Consider the following 16,258-nt stretch of genomic DNA (forward strand, 5'->3'; position numbering starts at 1 on the left):
CTCAAAATGTTCATCTTCATTGAGGTCAATCCTGACATGCACATCAGACGATTACCTATGTATTGTTTCAGAAGTTTTGGTTTTTTTAGAAGAACCACCGTTAAACGTTTCATAAGTTTCAATGTCTTGCCATTTTTTTGACATCTTCATGATATTCCACACATGCAGAAATTCGAAATTCACCGCTTTGCGACTCCGGTAAAGTGCAAGAGCTTTTTGCAAAATTGTTTCATCATTTGTACCACTTTCTCATTGTCACTTGATAGACGGAAACACCGCGTTAAACTCCATCACAACTTTGTTGGCGTTTCTCCACTTCGAGTACTTCTGGTTATTTTTCTTGTAGTTTCATTTCCGCGAGAAAACCCCTAGTAATTTTCTAGAAAAAAGTAGCACAATCTTGGTTCTTTTCGACCACCGAATTCTTAGAAACATCTACCCACGCACAAGCTAACGTCGTTTTTTCCTCCGTAGTCCATTGCCTTGGAGTTGCCTTTCCACTTTTCTGGGGATGTGGTCCAATTTCTTCTTCCTCCGAATCCGTTTTGGAGACGACTTCGAGTTGTGTATTGATTAGGGAGTCGAAAATATGGTCAAATGGGTTGAAGTCATTATCCATTTGAGATTAAAGTTGGGATGAGAAGTTCCTTGAGGTTGGTTTTGAAATTGAGTGGTTTTGGAAGTGAGATTGATTTTGAAATTGTGGTTGATTTTGGAATTGAGGTTGGTTTTGGACATGATATGGGTAGTAAACACTACCATAGTGTAAATTTGGAGGTGAATAAATCGACCGATCACTTTGACTTTGGACGAAAGTATGTGAAGAATGTGAGATTGAGTTTGTGTTTTGGTATTTTTTGGAGTTTTTGGGTTGGAAAGAGAAACAATTTTTTCACAATAATATGGTTGTTTGAGTGAAAAATTGAAGAATATAAAATGATATAAAATGTGGTATGTAGTAGTATTAATATAGGGTTGTAAAGTATAAAATTTGATTTTTTTGACAAAAGGGTCAAATTTGACCCAAAAACGGTCAAAAAATTCAAACAGTCTAAATCCCCCCCTCTCTCTCTCTCTCATCGGTGAGTTTTTACCAAATTGCCGAGCCGAGCTTGACACGCTAAGTTTATGGCTCAGTGTTCACCAGAGTTGCCGAGTCCTTTGCCAAACCGCTCGGTTTGGCCTGATACGAAAGTTTATATAGAAAATAATGTTGGATTGAAATGATGTTTAAACCATCTTTCATATGCTAAAATGATGTCAACGTAATAATGCCATTGGTCGGAGATGTCCTAAACTAAACCTTTATTGACACGATGTTAGAAATCAACCATGAAATATCAATAAATTAATTAATTAATTAATCCGAATCAAATCAAATTAACGAGTGAAAAATGTTTCATTTTTCGTTTGGAAATTATCCATGTACTTACCAAGAAACATTTATCCTTTCCATTCACCACATACCTTTATTTATTAATAAAATATATTTGTTATTATTTTATTGGAAAAGAATATATTCATACCATATTGATCCATTCTCTTGTCACACACATGAAGGTGTCACGGACGTTGCACGTGGAATAGTCCCGACCAATGTTCTCTTGGAAGAACCCAGTGAAGTAAAAATTGTTTACTGCCCCGAGACACCCTACATTTTGGATTAATTACACTAAAAGTGCTATTACTTTGTTTTATTTCACTTTCACACTAAAATTTACAATTGAAGTTTAGGGGTTTTATATGCAAATACAAAAATTAATGAATATCACTCTATGTATTTGGGAAAAGATGTGTAATGTGTTGGTTCTTTGTACTGGCGAGTAAAATATTGTCTTGATCAATCTAATATTAAGGATTGTTATGTCTTATGTTTCCTTAATATTTATCTACTCATAATATTTTTAGTCAACATTTGACATTTTATTAATATATATATATATATATATATATATATATATATATATATATATATGTGTGTGTGTGTGTTTGATGGGTGTTAATATAAGTATATGTTAATAAGAACCAAAATGACTAACTTTATCAAGTGATTGAAAACTAGATTAACAGATATATCAACCATAAAATGTATCTATTTAATTTGCATACAAATATATACAAAAAAAAACTTTTGAATCGTCTACTATTTTGTTTTTATATGTTTTATTTTCAAGTTAGTTCTTAAAATTAAAAGAAAATTTTATCAATTTTACATTTCAACTCGAGTCATTAGCTCCAAAACAAGCTGTGTAGTCATCGAGGACATCATAGCCAACTTTAATACACGTGTAATTATATGTACGATATTTCGGTTGTATCCTTTTGAATTTCAATGAATTAAGATTCTATCTTTTATCTTTCAAGTTGATAAATATATATATCCAAACAAACTTTTTAAAATTAAAATTTTAATACAAACTCTAAATCAAATTCTCAATGTTATTAATTATTTTATATCCTACAACTAAGTCTTGTTCCTCAATCCTCATAACTCTATACGCAATATTCATTTAGTTTAAAGCCAATCGTAAATGAAACTATGTTCAAGTGAATATCGACTTATATAAACGCTTACTATATTAATTAAATACGTAGTATACTATAATACTAATTGATTTCTATGATAAAATTGATAAATCTTTTCCAAGTGCAAATATTTATGATGTGAAGGGGGGCTATGAACACTAGTCATAACATTAGGGGTGAAGATGCATTTTACCAAAAGTTAAATTGTTGTTGCACTCTTCCTTAAAGAGACAGCAATACACAGACATACTCACATACTCATCACCACCTCCTCCGCTTTTCTCTCTCTAAAACCCTCTTTCTCTCTCTAAAACCCCTGTTACCATCGCACCTTTTTCGTCTCAAATCCTCTATATTCTTATGAATCTGATCCCAGACGATTAAAAAAGCAACTCCATTAATTTCTTCTTGAAACAACTCAATAATGCTATCGCGAATCCATACAGATCTCCCATGAGATCTCTCTTTCATTATCGCTCTTAGTAAGGTATATACACATTCCTCAGCATATTCCCCCAAGAATGTATCTATATCCGAACGTACAGCATTTGATGAATATTCATGCATTAATGTGATTTTAGGGTTTCTCTTGATTGTGATTCGACATTTTTTCAAAATTACCTTTTTACTCTACCAAACTTCATTTTCAGCCATGAATTTGTCTGTTTATTGTTTAGTTCTAGATATTTTTTGAACATGTTTTTCGTAGTTTGAATTTATTGCTGAAAATTTAGTACTCTGTCGATGCCTTTTTTTTTTCCTTATCAGTGTGTCTAAACTAGGGTTTTGATTTGTTTTCTTTACCTTTTTTTGCAGGTCGGAATCACTTAGATCTGAAGCCTTCAACTCTACTTTTTTAAAGTTACCAGGTGTTAATTATTGATTATATGTTTAAACGATTTTCCTCTTTTATTTATGATAATCTTAGCTCCATCAATAGTATAAACATGTAATAAACAATTATTTTCCTTCAGTTCCATAATGTAATCTCTTGTTTTAAGATTCTGAACACTTCATATCAACAATTTTGTTCATCTTTTCAGCTGTGACGAAATCCAGATGATGCACAGACCTCCTCCGCACGATGATTTCTCACTCAAGGAGACCAAACCCCACCTGGGTGGAGGAAAGGTCACCGGAGATAAGCTCACCAGCACTTATGACCTTGTGGAACAAATGCAATACCTGTATGTCCGTGTGGTGAAAGCTAGGGATTTACCTGCAAAAGATGTTACTGGTAGTTGTGACCCTTATGCTGAAGTTCGTCTTGGAAACTACAAGGGTACAACACGTCATTTTGAAAAGAAATCTAACCCTGAATGGAACCAAGTGTTTGCCTTCTCCAGAGAGAGGATTCAAGCCACTATGCTTGAAGTCACTGTAAAAGATAAAGACTTTGTGAAGGATGATTTCATGGGGTGGGTTCTATTTGATCTTACTGAGGTTCCAAAAAGAGTTCCACCAGATAGTCCTCTAGCTCCTCAATGGTATAGATTAGAAGACAGGAAATCAAACAAGCTGAAAGGAGAGCTTATGTTAGCCGTATGGTGGGGTACTCAAGCTGATGAAGCTTTCCCTGAAGCATGGCATTCAGATGCTGCTTCTGTTGGTGGAGCTGATGCTCTTGCTAATATCCGTTCAAAAGTGTATCTTTCTCCTAAGCTGTGGTATCTCAGAGTCAATGTGATTGAAGCCCAAGACTTAATACCAAGTGACAGAACTAGATTCCCTGAAGTTTTTGTGAAAGCTGCACTTGGTCATCAAGTTTTAAGGACTCGAATCTCCATGAGCAAATCCATCAATCCTATGTGGAATGAAGACTTAATGTTTGTAGCTGCAGAGCCATTCGAAGAACACTTGGTTTTAAGTGTGGAAGATAGACTTGCACCCAATAAAGATGAAATCCTTGGAATGTGTGCGATTCCTTTACAGTATGTGGATCGAAGGCTAGACCACAAAGCTATCAACACAAGATGGTTTAATCTTGAAAAGCATGTTATAATCGATGGTGAAAAGAAAAAAGAAGTCAAGTTTGCCAGCAGGCTTCATATGAGAATCTGCTTGGAAGGTGGTTATCATGTTCTTGATGAATCTACTCACTACAGCAGTGATCTTAGGCCAACAGCTAAACAGTTATGGAAGAACAGCATCGGTGTTCTTGAAGTTGGAGTCTTGAGTGCTCAGGGATTATCACCAATGAAAACAAAAGACGGACGTGCAACAACAGACGCGTATTGTGTCGCCAAATATGGTACAAAATGGGTCAGAACAAGAACAATAATCGACAGTTTTACCCCTAAATGGAACGAACAATACACATGGGAAGTTTTCGATCCATGTACTGTTATAACAATCGGTGTATTCGACAACTGTCATCTCCAAGGCGGCGATAAAGGTGGTGGGGGTGGGGCCCGCGATTCAAGAATCGGGAAAGTCAGAATCCGTCTTTCCACTCTCGAAACAGATCGTGTCTACACCCATTCATACCCTCTTCTTGTTTTACATCCATCTGGAGTTAAAAAAATGGGTGAGATTCATTTAGCTGTGAGGTTTACATGTTCTTCATTGCTAAACATGATGCATATGTACTCACAGCCTTTGTTACCCAAAATGCACTACATCCATCCGTTGACAGTGAGTCAACTCGATAGTTTAAGGCACCAGGCGACTCAGATTGTTTCCATGCGGTTGTCCCGGGCTGAGCCGCCATTGAGAAAAGAGGTGGTGGAGTATATGCTGGATGTGGGGTCCCACATGTGGAGCATGAGAAGAAGTAAAGCTAATTTCTTCAGAATCATGGGTGTGTTAGGTGGTTTGATTGCAGTTGGAAAATGGTTTGACCAGATTTGTAACTGGAAGAATCCGATCACAACCGTTTTGATTCACATCCTTTTCTTGATTTTGGTTTTATACCCCGAGCTTATTCTCCCAACTATTTTCCTATATCTTTTTCTGATTGGAGTTTGGTACTATAGATGGAGACCAAAGAACCCACCCCACATGGACACCCGTCTTTCTTGTGCTGACAATGCACACCCTGATGAACTTGATGAAGAATTCGATACCTTTCCAACTTCTCGCCCTGCTGACATCATCAGAATGAGATATGACCGATTAAGGAGTATTTCTGGAAGGATTCAGACGGTTGTTGGTGATTTGGCAACACAAGGAGAGAGGCTTCAGTCTTTGCTGAGCTGGCGAGATCCCAGAGCAACTGCATTGTTTGTGATTTTCTGTTTGATTGCTGCTATTGTTCTTTATGTCACACCTTTCCAAGTTGTGGCACTTCTGACTGGATTCTATGTGTTGAGACACCCGAGGTTTCGCCAGAAGCTTCCTTCTGTCCCTCTCAACTTCTTTAGAAGATTGCCAGCCAGAACTGACTGCATGCTATGAGATGATCAACACCAGAATGGAATCATCAATTCCAGAGAAGGTTACTCTATAATCAAAAAAAGCCATTCCTTTCTTCAATTCCTGGTATGATGCATACAACTATCTTGGAACAATGTTTTTGTATATCTTGTGGTTCTGTAGTCCTTTCTTACATTTCAAATTTCATGGTCTGTGTTTTATTTAGGTTGTGTTTTTTTATTTGATTGTTATTAGTAGATTATGACAATCATCTTTGGTGATAATATTCGATAAATATCTTGGATTGGCAGTAATTTTTATCAAATGTTTCTTTAAGTAGGAGAGAATCTTCATTACTGTGTTGTGTTTTTGTTTGTGTGATAATAAAATAAAAATATAAAAACAATGGGACAAAAATAGCACACCCCTCTTTTCTGCAGGAGCAGAATATATTTGTTTTAGCAAGTTGGTGGTTTTTTTGTTGTAGTATGGAAACAGACAAAGATGAGATAAATCTCATAAGTTGATGGACCCATGTGCAAATGAACATGGTTTTATTCTAGGATATACTGTATATAATTGTTTCCACTATCATGCGTAATCATTATATAGAACTTTTTGTGAATGGCTATGAATTTGTACATAGCAGTTACCTTCTTTTATATGATGAAACATGATTATTTGTGCTGTTGTTACTTTATTCTAGGCCACAAGTACAAAATAGTACCTTATTCTAAGACCATGATTATTGGTCAGATGAATTATTCTGTTTTCTGTGTGTATTTGACTTTTTTGGTACAATATTATTTAGGAAATTACCTAAGATTAAAAAGGGTAAATGGTTATGGTGTTTGGCTATTTATTTTTAAAGCATACAACACAAGTAGGGATTGGTTGGCATTTATCTTTGCCGTGTTTGACAGCTGTGTAGACAATGATCTTTTGAAAAGCAATTTTGGAATTTTATGTAAGCGTGGGATCTTATCACATGTGCCCTGTTTTTATCACAATATGACCTTTTTTGGAGCTTCTTTCTGCAACAAATATTGATTAGTTCTTTGATTCAATTATATTACTACTTTTCTTGAACAAGAATCACATGGTTTATATATGTTTAGATAAAACAAATCAACTAAGACTTGATTATGTAGTGTGTATGTATATGCATAATTCATGCATGCTAGTATATGTATGTGTGTGTGTGTGTGTGGGTATACATGTTTTAATAGCGGAGTTACCGATAAAGTAGGATTCTATGATTACAACAAATTTGAGTAGAACTAAGATAAGGTTACAAAAATCATTTAGGACAAGTCAATAGATTCCTGGCTAAATTCAAGTCTCGAACCACGTTTACTAATAAACAACCCATATCGAGTTTTATCCTCTAAATATTGAAGCATTTGGTTTTAAGAATTACATTGCAGTTAAGTTGGGGTACACATGATTATGCTAATATTTATTCACAACAAACTAAATATTTTGATGAGTAATTGGAAAGTGCCAACAAGACAAGGATAAGGTATCATATCAATTTGTAATGTTCCATGGACAAGCGTAAGAGTATCAATCCAAGAAGACCATGAAATGTTAGAAATACAAAGGAGAATTCAAAATCATTAAATGGAGAATAGAAATAAACAAAAGAACTCAAAAACATTAAATGCAATAAACGGTGATAAAAAGGGGGGGGGGGGGAGATGAAGAGCATAAGCACAAAAATACCGCACAATAAACACAATTACAAGGAGTCCAATACATAACTTACTAAATCCTAATTTTAATAAGCATTCACACCCTCATATTTAAGTATATATCTTTAAAAGGCACCAACTCCTTCATGTCTATCTTCACACTAGTGTTCGTAATTCACAAATTTAACAACATGACGGATAAATGAATATTAGGATAAGATTATACCTGAATGATGCGTTGAGATGAATTAACGATGGATTATGTTGAATAATTGAATGTTTATGTGGATAGTTTGGATAGGGCTCTCCTATTCAAAAATAGACAAACTATTTCAACAGAGGAAGAACTTTGAGATCAACTCAAGTCTTAAATACTCAAACTTAACTTGTTTATTTCATATGAGCGAATGCCCTATTTATAGACTCGAAGGAGCCGGTTACAATTATTGTTGCAATCGTTTGATTGCAAAACGATACACATAATTTACAATATAGACCCCTAGACTATGGAGGGTCTTACATCCTACCGACACTATTTTAACACAAACGACAAATACAAATAATTCTACCGACACTTTACATAATTAAAAATATAATAATCCTTTCCACATTGAAAGGACAAGTGTCTTCAATAATGTCTTCAATAATGGCTTTTTACGTCATTGCTTATGTCGTTAGGTGTCTTCAATAATGGCTTTTTACGTCATTGCTTACGTTATTCCTCCCATTAATCTTCCATGAATGGTGTTTTTTCTGTGTTTTCTGAACAGTGACTGCAATGGTGTCTTGGTGCATGCATAATATGTTTACAAAGTTGTTTTTTGATATCAGCAGGTAATTCAGCTAATTGATGAGAAAACTTTTCGAAAGGTTGTTCGAAGGTTTCAATTGCTTTCATTGCTTCCGGAGTGATTTCACTGTCTGTTAACGAATAGATACATGTTTTTGTGGTGTGAAGCTGAATATGGGTTTTTGTGGTGTTAGAAGAACTGTTTTTGAACATTCGACGTTATCTTTTATTACTGCTTTGTATGCTTCGTTGTATGCGGTTTCTGCTTCATTTTTTGTTCTGTAACTTTTGTGAATGATATTTTTTCCAAGAATATATGAACTGACGATTCCCCAATCGTCATATACTCCTTTGTTTTCTCTGTTGAAAATTACGTACCATTTCTTTATATTTTTATGATCTGCTTATAGTGGTGGATACTCCTCCTGGTTTGGCGTCATGGTTTGTTTTTCTGTTTCGAGTGCTATTTGTGGTTGACTTTCATTGGATGATATTTCTTGAATTTCTTCTTTTGGTTGCTTTGTTGTTGAGCTGCTGGCTGCTTCTTCTTTAGATGTTGAATAAGATGATAGAATTCGTATTGTTTGTTGTAGCTGCTCTTTTTCACGTCTGACTACTTCAAGCTGTCTGATTAATGATGCTTCTTGCTCCTCTTTTTGTCTGAACTGGTGTTTGGCTTGCTTCATGATGACTTCCATTTCAATATTTCTGCTGAATGAATATTTGCGCATTTTGGGTACCTGAATGATTGCTGAATTTTGTTTACTTTTAATATGATGATATGAGAATTTTCATATCAATGTATGCTTTGGTGATATTTTCATATCACTGTATACTTTATCATTGTTTACTTTGGATGGTATTTTCATACCAATATATGCTTTAGCAATGTATACTTTGGATAGGTTAGATATGAGGTTTCCCTCATGTTTTAAACCCAATAATGCTGTCTTCATAGGACTTATTTATCTGAATCAGAATCAGTATCAGTTGTATATGCATAAATATCTATATCTGAATCTATTCCTGAATCTTCTATAGGTTCATACCCGAGATCATATGCTATTTTTAATAAGTTTGTTTCTTTTTCCTTTTTAGTCTTTTTTGGACATTCGTAGGCTTTGTGTCCGTCTTCTTGACATATCCAACATTTACAATCTTTTTTATTAGATGGACAGTAATTTGTGTTAGATCGATATTTTTTCTTATATTGTTTTCTGTCTCGAAAATATTTTCTTTCACCTTGTTTATAATATTGTTTATATTTAGGTTTATAAGTTTGTTTTTTCCAATTTTTCTTTTTATATTTTTGTTTTTTATTATCTTTACAACCATATTGATTAACTTTATTAGATAAGGTATCACAATATAAATCAATTCTTGCATCTTGTGTTGTTTTTTTTTCTAAACATTTTTTCTGCATCCATGCTTTTAATATACTTATCCTTGCTCCTAAGGTATCTGCAATTTTATTTTGTTGTAATGCTTCTTGGAAATCTTTTATTACACTTTGACTTACTAATGATGGTAATTTTTGGTAAAACATGTCTAATGCTATCTTTTTTCTAGTAAAATCTAGATTATAATAATGTTCAGAATATTCGCATATAAATGGGTCTAAATAACACATGTTACAAATTCGTAAGTTAGTTAGATGCCATAATGATTCTAATTGAAAAGCTTCTTGCGATGTTTTATCTTCTATTTGTTTTCCTATGAATTCTTGAATAAACCGATTTAATACATTTTTAAATGTTTCCAAAGCGTCAGTGGTTGCTATCATCATCGTCTCTGTTTCATCGAGAGATGAAAGGAAACGATATGCATTGCCCTGTGTTTTATGTATAATATAATTAAGAAAATTTTTTGGATGTAGATTTCTTAATTCTTCAGTTAGTTGAATTTGAATTCCCATTTTATTATTCCATTCTTGAATTTTTGCTTCGGGATTTTGCTCACAATCAATAAAAAGAATATCTGAATTTGTTGGAAAAGTAAATAGTTTAGGTATATATTGTAGAGGTATTTTTTCCCATTTGTTTTGTTTATTTTTGACAATTCCTTGTTTATATAAAAAATTTTCTTCTAACGAAGGTGGTCCATAAATATATTGACTTTGATAATCATCATCAACATATGATTGTTTTCGTTTTAATCCAAAATTATTTTGCGATTCTTTATATGGATTTGAATAAGGGTTTTCATCATCGGATGAAAAATCATATATTACTTCTGTATCGTTATTATTTTCTATTTCTGTGTTATTTTCTTGAATTTCGGATGAAATTTCTAGTACTGCGAATAATTTAGTTAATGTATCTACTTTTTCTTGTAAAGTTTCCATATTAATAAAATTTTAGTTTCTTTTTATTAGCGGAGTAGTTATTATCGGTTGAAAATTAGTTTCATTAAAAATTCTATTATTAGTCATATTTGGTGATTCAAGTGATAATAAATGTGTAAATAATTTATCTATATAAATTCTATCTTCTGTTTTAAACGTAATATTATGATGAGAATTTGTTAATGCATAATTTATTTGATATGTAATAGTAAATGAATGATTCCCTTTTAACATAAAATTTTGTCTTAATAATTTATATCGTACGGTAATACTATTACTTAAATTTTTATCTTTTAGACTTAATCTTAGTTGTATATTAATATCAAATTTTATTTTTCCTTCAATTAAATTTCCTTTTCTTTTTGCAATAATACTTTCTTGATTATTAATTATACGATCATCTCTAATTTCTAATTCTATTGGTGTGTCTAAATTGCTAAAAGTACTTTTTAAAATTATTTGAATAGTTGATATATGAATATAAGCGATTTTTGTTCTATCTATTTCTTTAATATTAGATAGTCTGTTTCTAATTTGTTGTTTATTTAATATAGGTATAATAATATTTCCTTGAGTTGATTCCATAGGTATTGGTTCTTCTTTTATAATTTTTCCATAATATATAATATTTTTTCTAGAAAAGAAATTTTTCAATGAGTTATATCTAAAATTATGTTTTTCAGATAGTGTAAATTTGATTTTCTTATAGCATCTTTATTAATATTATTTTTATTAATTAGAGCATCAAAGGTGTATCCCGATTCATTTTCTTCGTTATTAATAATGATTGGTGTATTTTCAATTTCTTGAGACATATTTAATAAATTATTCTTGTTATTTTATCTTCAAGATTTTTTATTTGTTAATATTTAACCTTGAAAAACTCATGATTATAATTTTTAGAAACAAAATGATAAATTACTTTTTCTTTCAAAGTTACGATTTATAAATTCTAATAAGATGTTGATGGTGGGGTTTTTTTTAATACTATTATATTTATGATGCGGTCAGAGAATTAAAATTTTTTTTGACATATGAAATGTGTTTCTAACTTCTTGGTATATAGTCATAATTGTAAAAAACCTTCTACCGACATATGTTTAAATTGTAGGTGGATAATAGTATTTGATTTTAATGAGAAGTTTATGATAATAACTTATAACGATGAATATTTGTAACGATGAATATTTATAAGAATATATATGATGATGCATGATGAACATATATTCATATGAGCGAAAGATTTAACATTCATAATAATAATAGTAAGAACGTTACTTAGCTCTGATACCGAATTTAACAACATGACGGATAAATGAATATTAGGATAAGATTATACCTGAATGATGCGTTGAGATGGATTAACGATGGATTATGTTGAATAATTGAATGTTTATGTGGATAGTTTGGATAGGGCTCTGCTATTCAGAAATAGACAAACTATTTCAACAGAGGAAGAACTTTGAGATCAACTCAAGTCTTAAACACTCAAACTTAACTTGTTTATTTCATATGGGCGAAGGCCCTATTTATAGGCTCGAAGGAGCCGGTTACAATTATTGTTGCAATCGTTTGATTGCAGAAGGACACACATAATTTACAATATAGACCCCTAGACGATGGAGGGTCTTACATCCTACCGACACTATTTTAACACAAACGACAAATACAAATAATTCTACCGACACTTTACATAATTAAAATAATAATCCCAATCAAGGCAACGGGGCTAGTTTTTGGGTCTTCGTTCGAGCAATCAAGGCAATATGTTGGGGGGTGTGATTCTTTCACGGGTCTTGGGGCTTGCCTTTTTGATGCTCGCTGGTGGCTTCGGTCTCCCTGGTCCCCCCTATATATACATATTGCGCAAAGAGCTTGGTGACAGGAACAGACATTGATTTTCCAAATCATGCATAATTTTTTGGAACTATCACGACGTGGGGCAATTTTGGTCGCGATCAGGTTTTTGGGTCATCATTCAAAAGATCAAGGCAACCAAGGTCGTCATTCAACGAATCTAGGCAACAATGCTCATCATCAGGTCATCGTTCGACAAATTAAGGCAACATGTTCGAGGAATCAAGGCAACAGGGCTAGTTTTTGGGTCGTCGTTCGAGAAATCAAGGCAACGTGTGTAACGCCCGTAGATCCGGGCTAGTCAATTTAGAGGCAATAAGTGTCGAAAATGACTTTTCGGCAAGAGATTATTTATAATAAATAGTCTTAACCAAGTTGTAGAATATGTCTCAAGGTTTCCGTACATATAAAGAACGCCGAAATCTGAGTTATAACGAAGGAGTTATGGCCCGTCGAAGTTTTACTGCAAAATCGGCACGACACCGTGAAGCGTAAATAGTGAATTTACGATAGAGCGAGATTTAGACTTAGTGATCTAAACGAAAGTCGTAGAATATGTTAAACCGAGAAAATCCATAAAAAGAACGCCCAAATTTGACTTCGTATGAAGAAGTTATGATTTTTCTAAGATTCGGCTTAGTAGTGCACGACCCGAAACTCGAATTTTAGTTCGAGCGGTTTTTGGCTTATGCGACCTAAATGAGAGTTGAAGATCTCATTAGTATGAACTCAACAGTAAAAATACATACGAAAACGGAGTCCGTATGAAGGAGTTACGCATTCTTCGCGGTCATTTAGCAGTCTAATCTCCTCCTACTATTAAATTTAAGATCGGTCGAGAATTAGCCGACGAAGTCTGATCGAAATTTGTAGATCTTGATTTTACCTACTCATGGATATAAAGAACGTCGAAAACGGAGCTCGTATGCGAAAGTTATGAGATTTAGAAGTCGGCAGGGTGCTGCTGCAAAAGGGGTGACGTGGCTGAATATGGGCCAAGGCTTTCTCCCCAAGGAAAGCCATCAGATGATGACACGTGGCACCAACTCAGCGAGTAGGTCCTCCTACTCGGCGAGTTCGTCAGGATTTCACCCTATAAATAGAAGTGCCGGGTTTCTCTCATTTCTCACACCTTTCCCCACTTCTTTCTCTCTCTACACTCTCTCTCTAGCCTACCTTAAGCCCCCTAAAGCCTAGGTAAACCCCATAGCACACGAAGGAAGCCCCAAGGCTCCCGGAGTCCCGAGAAAAGAGCCTTTCGGCTCGGAAGCGCTGCTCCAGCGAAGCCCGGTTTTCGAGAAAACCCGCTGTAAGTGAGCCACACCTAACCTATCTTTAGTATAGCTTATGTTTTAATATAGTAATGTTATTAGGACCTTATAATAAGTATTTGGGCTATTATTATGAGTTATATTGAGTGTTATTTAATGCTTATATAATAATAATAATAGTTGGACTATTAATTAGTCGCGAATATCGTTAGACTAAACCCTAGTGGTATTGATACTAGGTTTTATCGAAAGGAAATGGTTTTGAGAGTATCGAAGCGCTGTCCGAGTGCTGAGTCACCACCTTTCAAGTGAGTGCATGGTCCCTTTCAGCTTACACATAGATATGAAGTATTTTACATAAATTACGTGCTATGTGTGCATATTATCTGAATACTTGTTATCTATGTTGGATGAACGTTTTATACATGTTTTCAATGATTTAAACTGTATAAGTATTTTATATCTACAAAATATGTTGGGTAAAACATGGGTAGATGAATGATGAGGAATAAAAGCTGAAATAGAGGAACACTAGTAGTGCGGACCTAGTGCCCTATAGGTATACATTGGTAGCAGTGGACCTAGTACCCTATAGATGAGCACTGGCAGCTGCGCCACAACCCGTAGATGTTTTAGATCTACGGTAAACGTCCTAGCAGCTGCGCTCTAAGAACAGTATCGGCAGATGTGCCTAATAGGGAGTCTTATGACCATGACAGTAGCGTTTAAAGGTCAATACTGGTAGAAGCGCCTCATAGAAAATGTCCAAATTTTGGCAGCTGCGCCTAAGTGATAATATTAGCAGCTGCGCTTGACCAACGTGTCATTGACAACAATGGAATTCATGTTGTTTCCTTAGGATGATCCTTAGGAATGAATGAATGAGAAATAGCGGATTCTTAGGGTAGATCCTTAAGAATAAGGAAGATAATGGGGATGGGTAATTGGGTTGATTGTTTAATTGTTTAAACATAATAATTATATTATTGTAGGTTGAAAACCCTATGTACTCACCAGGTTTCCCAACCTGACCCACTCAGTTTATTTATATCACAGGTGTTGTTATGAAGTCACATTACACTGAGCAATTAAAGAGATGTAGATCACTAGTGTAAATAAATGTAAGTTCTGTTTATGCTTATATTTCTGTATTAACGATGACATCCCAAACGTTTTAAAATGAATAAAATACATTCCTTCGAAAATGTTTTTAATATAGTATTTATCGTGTTTTTCTGGGAACAAATTCCGCAACATTTTTATTAAAAGAAGTACTCTGATTTTTATAAAGCATAAACAAAATCGGTCTTTTCTGGCCGTGAAAATGGGGATGTCACAGTTGGTATCAGAGCATTAGTTTAAGCGAACTAGGAATATGGATTAATTTCTAGACTTAAACTTAGAATGCTAGGCGATGATTGTGAGGTGTGAGTGTTGGATTAATGGCTAAGTCCATAACTATAATTGGTAAGACTTGACCCGACCCGGCATGGTCCATTTGGGTTGCATACCATCATGCACTTGGATAGACTATAATGAGAGAAATAAGACACTTATGGTTATTAATATATTATAAGTTCTAGTATATTAATAATAAGAATAATAAGATTATTTAATTAGTATTGATCAAGAATTAATCTAGGATTAATTAAGTGATCAAAAGAAGACTAATTAAATATATAGGTTGATTGTGTAAATCATCCATACTTGTATAGTGGGCTAATGCTCCATGGATAATCAAGTTGGGCTAAAACCCATAGGATGGTCCATGGATGCTCCATGGTGTATTTGTACCCATGGATCATGGAAATGAAAGGCCATGTCAATTAGGGCTTACATGGTGTAACCCTAACTATATAAGCATCTTATTCTTGACCAAATCGGCCACTAGTGTGTGAAGTAAAAGGGCTAGCCGATTTCATGAGTTGTAGAATTCTCTCAAGTTATTCTAAGTGTTTTGGTGATTGTGATTCCATTTGAGGCTTCCACACTATTGGGGCTAGGCACTCAAGCTTCATGAAGACTTTCTACATCAAAGAGGTATGTATTCTATCTTGTTACACTCATTGTTTTTGTATGCTAGATTAGGATTATATCTTGGAAGTTCTTATTTGCATGTATAATAGAGAAAACATAGATCCAAGGTATTTAGGGTTGTATGTACACTTAGGAGTGTTAGAATGCTCAAAACCCAACAGTGGTATCAGAGCCTAGGCTTGTTTTCTATTATACTTGATGCAAATTGCTGAAAAACTCGATTTTCTGGCTTTCTGGGCACTGGACTCGCCGAGTCCACTGATGAACTCGCCGAGTCCATGAGTAAAATCATCCTACTCGCCGATTAGGTTCATGCACTCGATGAGTAGGAGCCCCAGACAGCATATTTTCGAGGTTTTTGGCTAGAAATGGACTAGGAACATTA

The 16,258-nt window shown here is 34.1% G+C and overlaps 1 protein-coding gene across 2 annotated transcripts; it reads left to right on the forward strand.

Moving 5' to 3' along the window:
* Positions 1-2,765: 2,765 nt before the first annotated feature.
* On the forward strand, positions 2,766-6,219 carry LOC145066327 (FT-interacting protein 3). 2 transcript variants are annotated; one of them, XM_079013554.1, is made up of 3 exons: positions 2,766-3,013; positions 3,343-3,395; positions 3,570-6,219. In XM_079013554.1, exon 3 carries the CDS (start codon positions 3,586-3,588, stop codon positions 5,920-5,922), a length of 2,337 nt encoding a protein of 778 aa, XP_078869680.1. In that variant the 5' UTR covers positions 2,766-3,013; positions 3,343-3,395; positions 3,570-3,585; the 3' UTR covers positions 5,923-6,219. The 2 variants fall into 2 exon arrangements, with proteins under 2 accessions (XP_078869680.1, XP_078869681.1); XM_079013555.1 differs by lacking the exon at positions 3,343-3,395.
* Positions 6,220-16,258: the final 10,039 nt, after the last annotated feature.

This window comes from Lactuca serriola, chromosome 8 (genome assembly GCF_051521515.1).
Source record: "Lactuca serriola cultivar US96UC23 chromosome 8, Lser_US96UC23_V15, whole genome shotgun sequence".
Lineage (NCBI taxonomy): Eukaryota > Viridiplantae > Streptophyta > Magnoliopsida > Asterales > Asteraceae > Lactuca > Lactuca serriola.